At 33.9% G+C, this 16,729-nt stretch overlaps 1 protein-coding gene across 2 annotated transcripts in view; it reads left to right on the top strand.

The window, feature by feature from the left end:
• Positions 1–445: 445 nt before the first annotated feature.
• LOC149777804 (endoplasmic reticulum mannosyl-oligosaccharide 1,2-alpha-mannosidase-like) overlaps positions 446–16,729 on the top strand; it is a 52,402-nt gene continuing 36,118 nt past the window's right edge. The window contains exons 1-2 of one of the 2 annotated variants that reach the window (XM_089938855.1): positions 446–653; positions 13,606–13,857. In XM_089938855.1, coding sequence (XP_089794981.1) covers positions 546–653; positions 13,606–13,857 — 360 coding nt within the window. In that variant the 5' untranslated portion in view covers positions 446–545. Of the gene's footprint in view, positions 654–13,605; positions 13,873–16,729 lie in introns of both variants that reach the window. The other variant, XM_089938854.1, reaches the window with a different exon arrangement.

The raw sequence follows: 16,729 nt of genomic DNA, 5'->3' as shown, positions 1-16,729 counted from the left end.
GACACATGTAAAGCACAATGAAAGCTCAAATCTAGCTGAATACTTAACTTTCATCATCATAACATTTTCAGTAGGTAGAATAGATTTTGGAAAATAATAGAATAATAATAAGAAAATAATAAAAAAATGAAATAAATATCTCAAAATCAGTAAGAAGAATGTGCTATGATAATCTAAAATATTCCCGGTGTAGACGAATCTGTATCGACTTCAACAAAAAAAAAATATATACATATTATCGAAAAAGATGTAATTACACCTTGAATTAAATCGCTTATCTCTTAAAAAAAATAAACGGACACGTGAATTATATCATCTGTGAAGTAATGTGCAGTTAAGCCCACGTGTTGCTTTTAAAATTAGTCTTATTCCTTGTTGCCGTAAATCATTCGCAAGGTGCTCGTTTGTACTCGCAAAGACGATAAAACTAAAACAGTGTGAAAAATCAAGCGTCTCTGGGGCAGATAAAGTCATGAACACGAATCGCCACTCGAAGTACCTTGAGTGAAGTTTTGGGTTTTTAATTTATTTAGAAAGGTTAAAACATGTTAAGTCAAACGCCGAGACAAGATTTCTTATCTATTAGTTTGGGGATTTCAAACCAGGATAGCTACGACAACAGCAAGTCAATTAAAAGACAGTCATTATGGCGGGTGAGTTCTATAAATGTATTCGCCTGGCCCTGCATTGGAAGATTGATAAGTCATATTGTGTATTGTCATGCTTGAGAAACAAAAGCAAAGCCAGTAATGAAAGATGGGTATGTAGTTGTTGATGCTGATGTTCATGTGAATATAAACATTGCGTTTGCAATTACAATCATTTCCTTAAACACGTAACTTTAGGGTGGCAGCACAAAATACCCAAACTAGTCCTAGGAGTACGATGCAAGACATGGCACATGTTGATTTTGTTTTGTTTAAGTGCCTGACAGCCAAAACATAAATATCAGCGTCTGGTCTTAAGTGTAGGATTAACCCCCAAACTACTAAAAACTAACCCAAACTATCACAAACACCCAAAACTATATGGAAAGGCCCGGGAAAGTTCATATCGTTATTAGATATAGGAATTGTTTTTGGGTAGTTTGTGTCATTTCAGTTTAGTATAGTATAGTCCTGATGAATTGTCAAACTATATAGAGGTTTCATTTTTATGGGAACATATGTGAGTTTCTTTTTATTACCTTGCGTTCACAAAGTATGTTGTTTTTTTCAATAGCCATAGGTCTTGTTGTTGCTTGAATTATGAATTTTTTAGTTGACAGTAGTTGCAGCACTTGAGTCCCACACAGCAAAATTATTGGGGTAGCCCTGCCTTGTTTTTGCCATCATGTGGTCCATGGTTCAAAATAATGTACACATTTCCATTTGGTTCAAGTTGAATTAACTCAGAGAGTGTTTCTGTGTTAAGAAGTGTTTCAGATGTTTCTTTGTGACTTAGGAAAAGGTTGGCTGCATTGCATTTCATGCAATGGTTGTAAATGTTGCAATCACTAGCTGGAAAATTATCTTATTGCTAGATCATCTTTATGATAGCATCTTTATCATAGAAGCTGTCATCTGAGCCGGATCTGGCCAGGTGGGACATTTTGATGTCATTGTATGTGTTCGAATCTTCAGGACCGGTATTGGACTGAAGAACCCTTTGTCAAGGTGTTGCTGTCAATGTTGTCACTGAGTGGTACTTACACAATTGTTTGACAGTTAAACTAAGCTAGGTGATTAGCAAGTAATAAAGCCTTCCTTACAATGTTTTTAACTGTAAAGAAACTGAGATAATTAGATTGTATTTTAACTCATTGAGTTGAAAGAGGTTTTAGTCCCAATTCTATTCATACATAGTGTTTTCTGTAATTATGATACCTGTACATTACATTGACTTGAACTAAATATGACAGTTGAAGCTACTATTTGATGTTGTTGTGGGGTTTAACGCTATTTTTCAGCACAGGATAGGCTATATATAACGGCCAGTATTAATGGTGGAGGAAGAACCCGGGAAAACCCCGGAAAGAACCACCGACCAACGAGAACCTACTGGCAAGCTTTCTCACATACCCACATTGGCTGAATCTTGAAGCTACTATTTGAAATGATAGGTATAAATGAAAAGATAAGTCCCTCTCTGGCTTCATTTTTTTAAATTGATATTGTCAACATTGTTCAAGAATAATGGAGATTTTTATATTGGTGTTGAGAAAATGAAACTGATTAGTACTTTACATCAGAATTTCGAGAAATCATTGCTTTTAATAAAAATAAAAATCAAATCAAAATTTTCATAGGCATTGATTGAGACATTATTTGGGGGGGGGGGCAGAGGGTGAAGTACTCACTTATGAGATTCAGACACACACAGAAAATTAGTCAATTGTAAAACATTTTTATATTTATACAATTTAAAGGATAGCATTCTAATGATGTCAGAATAATAGTAAACTAATGGTGCTGAGATAACTCCTGAAATCACACAGTATTAGCTCTAATTATAGTTGACATGACCAGGGTATAAACAGAATAAGAAATATCTAAAGATGTTATATTTTAGTTTTGCAATAAAATCTTTTGTGTCTCTAGTGATATGCCCAATATGGATTACCACTTGTTCCCAAATTTGTCTGGTCCAGGACATGAGGCTGAGTGTATCTTCTTTGCTTTGGTAACCTTTGGGTATTATTTACTTATTGGAATTAAATCCATTTTGAAAAGAAAAATGTTCAGATAAGAGGTTTAGTCATTGATTTTATTCTATTTCAAGAGACAAAATATTGTTATATTACCATAAATGTTCACCCTGATGTTTGCTGAATTTGAAGATAAATTTTTAAAAATAACTTTGATACTGCAATAGTGTTGGAAATAACTCTGTCAATTGTTTCTAATGAGAATGTTTGATTAAACTCAATGTTATATGTCCTTAAAATTTCATGAAAAATGCAATTTTTCAGCCTCAAAACAGTCTTTTTCATCATTAATGTGTGTGTGGTCCAGGAGATTGTTCTAATGATTGCACTTAACTCATATCCAGATCTGCCATTACATTGTGCAATAGCAGATCTGGGTTTCTGCAGCTTGCTGTTGGGCTCATCTTATCAGTGAGTGTATACTGTTACAGTATCAGATATGACCACGAATGTACAATTCATAATTCAAATTGGTACTGAACTCAAATGAACAGGCAAAAAAGTGACTAGAGTTGCTCTTTTGCCCACAAGTCTCCATTTTAATTTACATGATCAATTTCCACTTTGCAAACTGATCAAAAATGATCCACAATGAAATGCAGTACTGTGCCATGCATCAGACTTCTTTGTTGTTGTCTGTAGAGAAGCAACTAAGGTAATCCAAATGGAGCAAATGTTTCTTCCAAATTATAATCAACAGTGTGAACAGCTTCCAGAATTATGCAATTAAGAAACTACCAAGTTACAAGTTAACAAGTCTGAATGAGGTATTCAGCAAGATTCTCACATCTGAGTGAGGTCAGTATCCAGCAAGATTCACACATCTGAATGAGGTCAGTATTCAGCAAGATTCACATATCTGAATGAGGTCAGTAGTCAGCAAGATTCACATATCTGAATGAGGTCAGTAGTAAGCAAGATTAACTCATCTGAATGAGGTCAGTAGTCAGCAAGATTAACACATCTGAATGAGGTGATCTTGCATATGATTGTCTTAAATTGTTGCCAGTCTGGAAGCCATGTGTGGGCTGATTATGAGCAAACTGGTACAAACTCTCTCTCTCTCTCTCTCTCTCTCTCTCTCTCTCTCTCTCTCTATATATATATATATATATATATATATATATATATATATATATATATATATATATATCTGAGTGAGGTCAGTATCCAGCAAGATTAACACTTCTGAATGTGGTTCAGTATTGAGTATTCTCTCTCTTTATATATATATATATATATATATATATATATATATATATATATATATATATATATATATATATATAAAGAGAGAGAGAGAGTATATGCTCTTAAAAAAAGTAACAGTACAAGCTCAAGTTTTAAAATTCAACAAATAATTTATTTTCTTAGGATACAAAGTGAAGACGAAAAAATGAACTTACAATATTGCGAATTAAATCTCAAATTAATCATAGAATTACAGACATGAGCTCAAATGATTTAAAGTTTTAAATGAACTAAAGTATAAATCCATATATTAAGTCCAATGCTGAAGTGTTGAATTGTCTATGATGACCTGTATAATGCTGATGTTCCAACATTCTTTTGTTGAAACACAGCAATATAGTTCCAGGTTGAATTCACTATTAATCCCAGTGAATGTCTCTGTCCAAGAATATTTTTTGTTGTTATGAGCACTCTTTATCTGCAGAGAAGGTAATCAATGAATTAAGTAATTTGAAGAACTAAATTCCAACCCAAATATATACTGAACACAACAATAATACAAATTGATTCTGCTAGATCTCAGGCCAGAATGACTAATCTTTCCTGTAACAAGATGATATATTCTTCTACTTGACCTTAGTTGGCTAAGCTTGTTACCATTCTGGAGACCAAATTGCAGTCAGAATTTTGCTTTACCTTAAGTCCATGTTATTGTTGTAGAAAGGTTCTATAATAAGTGAAATATGCACATATTAATGAACTACCTTGCATCTGATTGGTTGAGCTTGTTACATCTCAAGATATTGACAATATATTTGTCATCCCATTTGGTAAATGGGTTTTATATCATTAAGATCTTCAATGACTTCATAAATCATTCATGGAAATAGTAAAATAGGTAAATTATTTAGAGTTTGCGAGATAATTTATATAGGTTCTATACCACAGTAAACCTAGTTAGTGTTATACAGTTGTTAATTTAAGAGAGCCAGATGATTGATACCAGACCCACTTGAGTTTCTTGTTTTGCCATACCTCAATCAAAGACTGACTTCTGATGATACCTACAGACTGACACACCTTAGCTTTGAAATAGGTAAGGTATTACTTAAAAACAAACACACTGTTTTAGATATCTTGGTCTAATCATCTGTTAAAGACATTCATCTTGGTCTAATCATCTGTTAAAGACATTCATCTTGGTCTAATCATCTGTTAAAGACATTCATCTTGGTCTAATCATCTGTTAAAGACATTCATCTTGGTCTAATCATCTGTTAAAGACATTCATCTTGGTCTAATCATCTGTTAAAGACATTCATCTTGGTCTATAAATTTGTTATAAATGTTCATCTTCATCTGTACATCTGTTTCCTAGCTTAATGCCACTTACCATCATATGCAAATTTTGATTAGTCATAACTTCAGTATTTTTCTACCATGCTGAAAATTTATATTGTCTGCTGAGATAATTATACATTGTTTTGTTTAATAACCAACTATGCCAATGAATAGGCATTGTTATCTGTGATCTGATAATAGATAAATTATTAATGAGATACTGTATCCTTATGGAAAAATGATTAATTGACAGCATGATACATGTATACTTAGTCAAGGCCCCAATGAAATATACATACTGGTGCAAAAGGTTGTACAGTAGAACATATGATGAATTCATCAGTGAAAATCAGAATGGACTGGATAATAGAATTCTATCAGGGAAAAATCAGAATGGACTGGATAATCAAATTCTATCAGGGAAAAATCAGAATGGACTGGATAATAGAATTCCATCAGGGAAAATCAGAATGGACTGGATAATAGAATTCCATCAGGGAAAATCAGAATGGACTGGATAATAGAATTCCATCAGGGAAAATCAGAATGGACTGGATAATAGAATTCCATCAGGGAAAAATCAGAATGGACTGGATAATAGAATTCCATCAGGGAAAATCAGAATGGACTGGATAATAGAATTCCATCAGGGAGAAATCAGAATGGACTGGATAATAGAATTCCATCAGGGAAAATCAGAATGGACTGGATAATAGAATGCCATCAGAAAATCAGAATGGACCGGATAATAGAATTCCATCAGGGAAAATCAGAATGGACTGGATAATAGAATTCCATCAGGGAAAATCAGAATGGACTGGATAATAGAATTCCATCAGGGAAAAATCAGAATGGACTGGATAATAGAATTCCATCAGGGAAAATCAGAATGGACTGGATAATAGAATGCCATCAGAAAATCAGAATGGACCGGATAATAGAATTCCATCAGGGAAAATCAGAATGGACTGGATAATAGAATTCCATCAGGGAAAATCAGAATGGACTGGATAATAGAATTCCATCAGGGAAAATCAGAATGGACTGGATAATAGAATTCCATCAGGGAAAAATCAGAATGGACTGGATAATAGAATTCCATCAGGGAAAATCAGAATGGACCGGATAATAGAATTCCATACTGGTACATAAAGTTGTACAGTACAGCCTCTGATGAAAAATGTTGTTGTTGCTGTTGTTGTAGGGTTTAACGCCATTTTTCAGCACAAGATAGGCTATACATGGCGGCCAGTATAATTGGTGGAGGAAGAACCCAGGAAAACCCCGGGAAGAACCACTGAGCCACGATAAGCTACTGGCAGGCTTTCTCACGTACCAACGTTAGCCGAGGCTGAGACTCGAACTCACGCAGACAGAGGTGAGATGGCAGTGATCCGTAACGGTGAGCGCTTTAGACCACTCGGCCACTCGGGGCCCCCCGATGAAAAATAGCCTGGATAATAGGGAATTCCAGTATTAGAATTTATAACTGAATGCACCAGAGTTGCTTTGAGCACAATTTTTATTCACATAAAATCAAAATCTGGATTATTCAGGTCCTAATATCTGTATAAGTTTGGCAAGTACCAACGTTGGAAGATTTTTTTAAAAACCTTTTATAAGCAACTTTTAGAATTGAATTTAGTTCATGAGGCCCTAAGGCTAAGTGAGCATACGTGTCAGCACTGTTCACATGGACTCTCTGTCTGTCTGTCTGTCCATATAAATTTTGTTTCATACCCTTCAGGAGGCCATGTTATATGTGATTTTGAGGAAATGTAGAATATTTGGTTTTATCATCAAGGTCTTTGTTAAGTTGAAGAATGAGCAAGATCTGTGTCCATTAAGAAGGGGTGATTTTGCATATGACTAGTTGAGCTTGTTGCCTTGCTGGAGGTCAGACGTGTGATGATTTTATCAGACTTGGAATATATGCTTATATCATCAAGCAAAGTTCAGTAATCAGTGAGATCCAGGCTTTGTATATTAATGAGGTATTCCAGCATCTGACTGACTGAACTTGCTACCCGCCCCCGAGTCCACATTTCTGATCCAGACTTTTGTTAAGAATCCAACTTGAAATATAGGTTTATAAAGTATCACTTATATATTGCACAAATTTGATAATGAAAAAGATAAATGGATATTAATGAGCTGATATTGCATAATATTGGTTGATTTTCTTGTCATTATGTAAACCATATTTGTGACCTGACTTGAATCATATTTTAGCTTATATTGTCAGGCTCTTAAATGAGTTCAGTAATAGGTACAAATTCATGCATATTAATATGTGGAGTTATTTACCTCATTATAGATCATATTTTAGATCAAGTTTTGATTAAATTTCATAAAATATAGGCTTCTATGATCAGGGTCTCACACAGGTTTAATAATGTGCAAAATCAACACATTTTATCATGTATCTGATTAGGTAAACTTGTTACCACTGTAGGGACTGTATTTAGGTCCTGTAATTTTTATTTTATTTTGAAATTATTCACACTGTTGGGACTGTAGTTTATATTGATTTTAAACTTGTTACCACTGTAGGGACTGTAATTAGGTCCTGTAATTTTTGTTTGATTGTGAAATGATTTGCATTATTGGGACTGTATTTTATATTGATTTTAAACTTTTTACCACTGTAGGGAATGTAATTAGGTCCTGTAATTTTTATTTGATTTTGAAATTATTTGCACTTTTGGTACTGTATTTTATATTGATTTTAAACTTGTTACCACTGTCGGGACTGTAATTAGGTCCTGTAATTTTTATTTGATTTTGAAATTATTTGCACTTTTGGTACTGTATTTTATATTGATTTTAAACTTGTTACCACTGTAGGGACTGTAATTAGGTCCTGTAATTTTTGTTTGATTGTGAAATTATTTGCATTATTGGGACTGTAGTTTATATTGATTTTAAACTTGTTACCACTGTAGGGACTGTAATTTGGTCCTGTAATTTTTATTTGATTTTGAAATTATTTGCACTTTTGGTACTGTATTTTATATTGATTTTAAACTTTTTACCACTGTAGGGAATGTAATTAGGTCCTGTAATTTTTATTTGATTTTGAAATTATTTGCACTTTAGGTACTGTATTTTATATTGATTTTAAACCTGTTACCACTGTAGAGAATGTAATTAGGTTCTGTAATTTTTATTTGATTTTGAAATTATTTGCACTGTTGGGACTTATTTTATATTGATTTTAAACTTGTTACCACTGTAGTGACTTTATTTAGGTTCTGTAATTTTTATTTGATTTTGAAATTATTTGCACTGTTGGGACTGTAGTTTATATTGATTTTAATCTTTTTTCTACTGTAGGGACTAATTAGGTCCTGTAATTTTTATTTGATTTTGAAATAATTTGCACTGTTGGGTCTGTATTTTATATTGATTTTAAAATTGTTACCACTGTAGGGACTGTAATTAGGGACTGTAGTTTTTATTTGATTTTTAGAAAACTTGGTAAATAGATTTAAATCATAAAGATGACAGGTGAGTTTTATTATTAGTGGTATGTATATATAATATAGAAATCGAGGACAGTGATGCGCTGAAATCAGTTTTCATAAAACAATACTGGTCTTCTTTCTAAAGGAAAGCATCCAGTGTTAATGACAAATGAGAATCAGGTTATGGTTAGACAGAGTTCTTCTAATTGCTTTTGTTGTTGTTGTTGTCGTTGTAGGGTTTAACGCCATTTTTCAGCACACGATAGGCTATACATGGCAGCCAGTATTAATGGTGGAGGAACAACCCGGGAAAACCCCGAAAAGAACCACCGACCCACGAGAAGCTACTGGCAAGCTTTCTTACATACCCACATTGGCTGAATTCAAGACTTGAACCCACACAGACAGAGGTGAGATGGCAGTGATCCGTAACGGAGAGCGCTTTAGACCACTCGGCCACTCTGGGCCCCCTCTTCTAATTTCAAAATTTGTGCAAATGGGATTAAAAAAACACAAATTGTATAATACAAAATGCATGAACCTCATTAGAACAATATATAAAAGTTAGGAAAAAAGTTCCTCCATGGTTTAAAATGAATAATTTGTCATTTTTAGCTGACTAAATGTTTTGATTTTAGATATATCATTAGATAAATGTACAAATTGCAGGCCCAGATAAATTTTGTGCATGACTATAATTATGAATCAGAATTTCTTTATAGATGTATGGATGTTTGTTTATTAGTAATTATGTTTCTTGCTTTTTTTCTTCAAATATGTTTGCTTTAGGGAGAATGTACTTTTGTTGTTTTGGTAGATAATAACCTATCATGGACTGAACATATCAAACATATCAGTAAAAAAGTCATATCAAGTTTATGGCTTCTCAGTAGGATAAGACATTTTCTCCCTGAAAGGCACAGAAAACTATTTTATAACAGTTACATACAGCCCTATGTAGACTACTGTAATACAGTATGGGGTAATTCAAATGATGAAAGCATAGCAAAGCTGGCACATGTTCAAGAAAGAGCATTTGGGCTAATATCAATCTAGAAAGAAAACAAGGAAAATTTAGCTGGTAAGTTAAAAATATTACCTATTAAAGATTGAATCCATTTGAGAAAAGACAAATTAATGTACAGGATATCCAATAATAGTGCTCCTGAATATTTACAGTTACTATTCCAGTACAGGCTATCTGGCAATACTTCCCACCTGCGATCCATGTCTACCAAACAGTAAAAAATTCCCAAACCATATAAGGAATTTAATTATTTAAAAAAAGTTTCCAGTACTCTAGAACTTTGCTCTGGAATAGTATTCCAGTTGTGATTAGAAATGCCCGCTCTGTTTCCTTCTTCCAAACCCAGTATATCCAGTGGCTTCAGAGATGCAGCTAAAATAAATTCCTTTGTATGAGTGCCTCAAGGTAGATTAGTTCTTGCTAATTGTGTTACCCTCTTTAAATAAAGTCATTATTATTATTAAAAATGATGTTTAAATTTATAAATTTATTTCCAAAGAATTACTTCTGAAACCTTGTCACATTTGAGATTCTTAAATATTTGGAAGCCTGCTTTGCTGGTACATGCAGTATTGCCATGTTAACTGCCTGAAATATTTGCTGTTGTAATCATATGTATTGTACATTAATTTCTGTCATTTTGTTTACTTCAATGCCATTAGTCTATACATATACAAATCATATGGCAAATAACAGTCCTTTCAAGTACACTGGATCCAGCAAGGGATCATGTGTGTCAGGGATTGATTAAGATAAATGCAATAAACTGACAACGAACAGTACAAAACGAGTATCTAACTAGCCTGTGCGCTTTCGACTCTTTAAGGAGTCTTTTTCAAAGGCAAATACAAAACATAGTCAAGACAAACAAATAAAACAGAAAAACAGTTATGTTTGCAAAAATTTACATGGCTGTTTCTTCAGGAATTAAACCTTTAAATTTATTATGTTTCAACTAGTTTATTTCAACTTGTTGCGGATACTGGAAAATATTTGTATTGACTTAGAAATCGATAAGCCATAATGACATTGGTATTTTATGTAAATTTATGTAAGTGCAAGTTACATTCCGGATATTTCTTTGTTATAGTAATCATTATAGGCTATTAAGCAAATTTAGAGAATTATTTAAAAGAAAATGTGTTGGCTGCAAAAGATAATTTTATTTGTGCATGGCTGTCTTTTTCTAGTCTTCTTGGTTTAAACCGCTTGGTTTCAATGTTCTAAGGCAGCGTATCCAGTAAGATTCCTTCTCTTTCCTGGTTTGGGAACTCCAGTTGGGGTTGTGAGCAATTGCAATAAGTGTTATATCACTAAAAGTTTGGCCAGAGGAGGAGAAGTGTTCTGCGACCAGAATTCTGTACAGCTTTTTATTCATCCAGTCAGACCTATGAAGGTTGATCCTTTTGTATAGTTTTTCAGTTTCTCTGACATACTGATGGCTACAGATTTTACATGTGACGAGATAAATTACATTATCTGTTTTGCACGTTTTGTCTGAACCCTGTATGTTTAGTTTTTCTCTAGTCACGGTGCTAGAAAAGTCCTGGTCTCTATCATATGTTGACAGATTTTGCACCATTTATCGCCACAGGGGCCAGATTGACTAGGGTGGTCTTGATTAGTGATTGGTGTTAGCTTCGCCCTGACTATGATGTCCTTGAAGTTTTTTGGTCTCCAGTAATCTACCACAGGTTTGTTAGGGAGGATTAACTTTAGTGCGTTTGATGATTCCACGATGGGCCAGTGTTTTCCAATGATTTTATCTACTTTGGGGTTGTCTTGATGGTAGGTCAGCCTTTTCCTTCTTTCCATATTTTAGTAGGTCTTTGTGGTTTGTTTGTTTAGCCCTTGGGTTGCCTCTGTAATCAGGTCTTTGTCGTAGCCTTGCTAAATTAAATGACATAGCTCTTCATACCTTTTTAGGAATGTTTCATTGTCGGAGCAAATTCTGCGTATCCTCAGTGCCAGGCTGTATGGGATGTTCGTAATGCAATATTTTGGATGACAGCTGGTTGGGAGGAGATACTGTTGTTTGTTAGTTTGTTTCGAGTAGACGTCTGTGTGTAGTTTGTTTTCTACCAGTCTGGTTGTGTCCAGGAAAACGTGGTTTGAGTTGGAGACTTCTGCCGTGAATTTTTTTGAGGGATGGAAGCTGTTTGCCTTTGATATGGAATCATCCAGACTTTCTCTTCCATGTTGCCACTTCATTTCTATATCATCGATGAAGCGTACCCACTGGTTTGGTGTAAGTTCAACCGATGCTAAAAATTGACCCTCCAGATTTCCCATAAAATTATTAGCATATGAAGGTGCCATTTTTGTACCCATTGTTGTTCCATTGATTGGGAAGCAGTTTTCTTCATTAAATTCAAAGTTGCTGAGTTTTAGGACAAGCTCCAGGAGTTGGACTAGATAGTGTGTTGGTGGATTGTCTACAGTTCTAGTTCCCCATGCTTCTCTACATGCCTGTATCCAATCATTGTGCAGTATGTTAGTATCCAAAGATGTGACGTCTAATGAAACAAGCAATGTATCTGGCAGTAATGGTTCACTTGCTTTGCTTTTTATGAGGTAATCTGTCGTGTCCTGAAGTTATGATCGTAATTTGTGGACATGTGGTCTCATAAAATGATCCAGGTATTCTGATATCCTTTCTGTGGGATGCCCGTTACCAGAAATTATAGGTCTGTCTGGCTTTCCTTGTTTGTGGAATTCAGGTAGAAGATAAAAGCTACCTGCCCTTGGGTTTTCTGGGCTTAAGTAGTTTCTCATTTGCTGGTCTATGTACCTGGTTTGGTTAGCCTTATCAATAATATTAGTGATGGTTTTTGCCTATTCCAGTGTTGGATCATGGTCTAGTTTTTGGTAGAACCTGCCATCACTTAGTTGTCTAACTGCTTCACTAATGTAGTCTTCCCTATTCATAACGACCACAGCGGAACCCTTATCTGCAGGTTTAATTATGATGCCTGTTCTGCTTTTCAGTGAGTTTAGGGCATTGGTTTCTTCCTTTGTCAAATTAAGGTATCTGTTAGTATGGTTGATGTGTCTGGAAGTGTCGTTTTCAACCGAGTTGATAAAGGCTTCCAGATTTGGAATCGAACTTTTTGGTGGAGTCTTTCTGAATATGGGTTTGTCACAGCTTATATTTTTACCTCTGATTTATTTATTGTCTGCAAGGCAAAATGGGCCTTTACAGTATATATATATATATATATATATATATATGTGTGTGTGTGTGTGTGTGTGTGTGTGTGTGTGTGTGTGTCACACAAACCTGTCAAATTAACAGCTTGGGAGAAACATGTTGCCAAGAGCGATCGTAGGTTTTACTCACTGAGCTATGCTGATGGTGGGCTTTTAAGGAACAAGGCGTGTTGCTGAAAGATACCGGTGCTGCATGGAAAGCAAGTTGTCATACATACATCAGTGTGTTTTCAGAATATAAAACAGTCCATCAGATCTAGAAGTGGAAGTATGGAGGAGACAGGCAGGAGGGGGTGTGCGACTCCATAGCCCTCACTGACTGTTTTGGCCAGGGAAGGGTGTGTGTATCCCCAAGACGTCCCATCAAGTGTTTGACTAATTGTAGGGGACTTCGTGAAAATATATTGATAAGCATTGTCATATATTTATGGTCATTTGCATGCCAATGAAAAACTTATAAATAAACAATCTCTGATTAATACAAAATCTAGATATTAACAGTTATCTGGCGGGTTCACATACATGTATGTTGACACTTTCGACAAATGGTTAAACTTGTTCATTTAATGCATGTCCAGATAATGTTACTTGATATAACAAACATATGCTTATATATATATATATATATATATATATATATATATATATATATATATATATATATATATATATTCCCTTTGTAGATCTGGCGGCGACTTTCAAGTTTACAACGGACAGTAATATTTCTAATCTTATTTCTTGGACTTGTCTGTGGCTTCTACATAATACCATATTTATATGGACATCGAGGGGACCCTAGTGAAATATTTGAACCAGGGCGGCGGCAGAAAATCAAAGCAGAAGATCTGGACTTGTTAGGGATGAAAGCGAGGTCAGAACTTGAGTTAGAGAAACAGTTGAAACTACAACAACTGAAGAAAAAAGCCCAGGAACAAGTAAACAGCATTATGGTACAGTAACAAGTAAACAGCGTTATGGTACAATAACATATAACAGCATTATGATACAGTAAATGATATGATACAGTAGCAACTTAATGATATGCAGCAGTCACAAGTAAATGGCCTTACAATACAGTAACAAAAGTAAATGGTTTTATGATAATGTAACAAGTAACAGCATTATGATACAGCAACAAGTAACAGTATAATGATATAGTAACAAGTAACAGCATCATGATACAGTAACAAGTAACATCATCATGATACAGTAACAAGTAACAGTATAATGATACAGTAACAAGTAACAGTATAATGATACAGTAACAAGTAACAGCATCATGATACAGAAAAAAGTAACAGCATTATGATACAGAAAAAGTAACAGCATTATGATACAATAACAAGTAACAGCATTATGATACAGTAACAAGTAACATCATTATGATATGATACAGTAACAAGTAATATCATTATGATACAGTAACAAGTAACAACATCATGATACAGTAACAAGTAACATCATTATGATACAGTAACAAGTAACAGAATTATGATACAGTAACAAGTAATAGATCATGATACAGTAAAAAGTAACAGCATCATGATACAGTAAAAAGTAATAGTATCATGATACAGTAACAAGTAACATCATAATACAGTAAAAAGTAACACCATCATGATATAGTAAAAAGTAACAGTATCATGATATAGTAACAAGTAATATAACATCATAATACAGTAACAAGTAAAATCATTATGATATGATACAGTAACAAGTAACAGCATTATGATACAGTAACAAGTAACAACATCATGATACAGTAACAAGTAACATCATTATGATACAGTAACAAGTAACAGCATTATGATACAGTAACAAGTAATAGATCATGATACAGTAAAAAGTAACAGCATCATGATACAGTAAAAAGTAACAGTATCATGATCCAGTAACAAGTAACATCATCATGATACAGTAAAAAGTAACACCATCATGATATAGTAAAAAGTAACAGTATCATGATATAGTAACAAGTAATATAACATCATGATACAGTAACAAGTAACAGCATCATGATACAGTAACAAGTAACAGCATCACGATACAGTAAAAAGTAACAGCATTATGATACAGTAACAAGTAAATGATATTATGATACAGTAGCAAGTAACAGCATTATGATACAGTAACAAGTAATAGTATTACGATACCATAAGAAGTAAATTACATTATGATACAGTAACAAGCAACATTATTGTGATACAGTAACAAATAAATGATATTATGATACAGTAACAAGTAACAGCATTATGATACAGTAACAAGTACATGATATTATGATACAGTAACATAACATTTGTTATGCATCATTTTGTTGTGCATCCATCAACAATTGCTATTTGAACATCTTCAAAAACATGTGACAACTTCAACCAAACATGGCAAGAAGAACTGGAACAAATTTGACAAAAGTGTACTCGCATAAAGCCATTCAATCACTAATTATTCTGATCTGTAATCAGATGTAATCACCAATATTAAAGAGGGAAACCCTTTAATTGTTTCTTGCCAAAAACTGCTTAAATAATTTGACCAAATTAACAAAAGAACTTTCAAGTTTGTTTGGGTGATTGTGCTACACCACCAGTTATTCAGTTACACCTGCCATTGCTGAAGAATAAAAAATCTTTGAAGACCTTTTTCCTGAACTGCTCAACATAATTAGACCAGATTTGATATAGAGCATCCTGGCATTAGAACTTTCAATTTGACCAGATTTGATACAGGGCATCATGGCATTAGAACTTTCAAGTTTGTGCAGAAGATTCAGATCTGTCTTTAAATAATGCAACCATTGCTACAAATATTAAACTTCTAACCACATGTTCTCAGCATCCATTCACAGATTCTTATAAAATTTGACAGAGAGCATCCTGACATAAAGTACTTTCAAGGGTATTTCAAGGTTATACAGATGATGTACATCCAATATGTTAATGTTACTTAAAAATGGAAGAAAAAAAACATTTGCAGTGATTTCTTAAAAAACATACAGCAGAAGTTAGCCAATATGGACAGATAGCATCCTCGATAGAGAGCATTCTGGTGTAAGAACCATTAAAACTTTTGCTGATCAAGAATAAAATACAGCTATCAAATGTCGCCACCATTAAAATATACTAACATGATTGCAGTCTGCTATGCAATATGGCTACTTAGACTTAGAAAAGAACAAAATTGAAATCTCTTCTAACAACTACAGAATTTGATCAAATGTTCAGAAACAACCTAGTATGATGACCATTCGAACTTGTAAACAGATTATCACAATTCAACTTCAACTATGGCCACAGTAACAGAAAATGAAGAAAAACAAACCCTTCAATGACTTTTACATAAAAACCAGTTAACTGAATTTGACTAAATTTGACAGAAATCAACATAATATAAATGCTTTTAAATTGGTATAAATTATGTTGAACCACCATCAGTTACAAGAAATAGAAAACCTGTAACATTGTCTTCACAAAGTAAGTGTTCTGGTTTGAAGTCCTTTTAGATGTGCATAGATTATTTCCTAATTTGAAGGTCTCTTAGATAGGAGTTTATAATGCAAGTGTCCTAGTTCAAGGCCTTTCAAAATTTGTATGGATAAAGCAGTGTCCTAGCTTGGACAGATTTGTATGGATAAAGCAAGTGTCCTAGCTTGGACAAATTTGTATGGATAAAGCAAGTGTCCTAGCTTGGACAAATTTGTATGGATAAAGTAAGTGTCCTAGCTTGGACAAATTTGTATGGATACAGCAAGTGATCTGTCTTGGTCAGATTTGTATGGATACAGCAAATGTCCTAACTTGGACAAAT

The sequence above is a fragment of the Sinohyriopsis cumingii genome, chromosome 17 (assembly GCF_028554795.1).
Source record: "Sinohyriopsis cumingii isolate HCF-2022 chromosome 17, ASM2855479v2, whole genome shotgun sequence".
NCBI classification, from domain to species: domain Eukaryota; kingdom Metazoa; phylum Mollusca; class Bivalvia; order Unionida; family Unionidae; genus Sinohyriopsis; species Sinohyriopsis cumingii.
The sequence above is the reverse complement of the archived record's forward strand: the minus strand, read 5'-3'. Positions and strand labels throughout refer to the sequence as shown.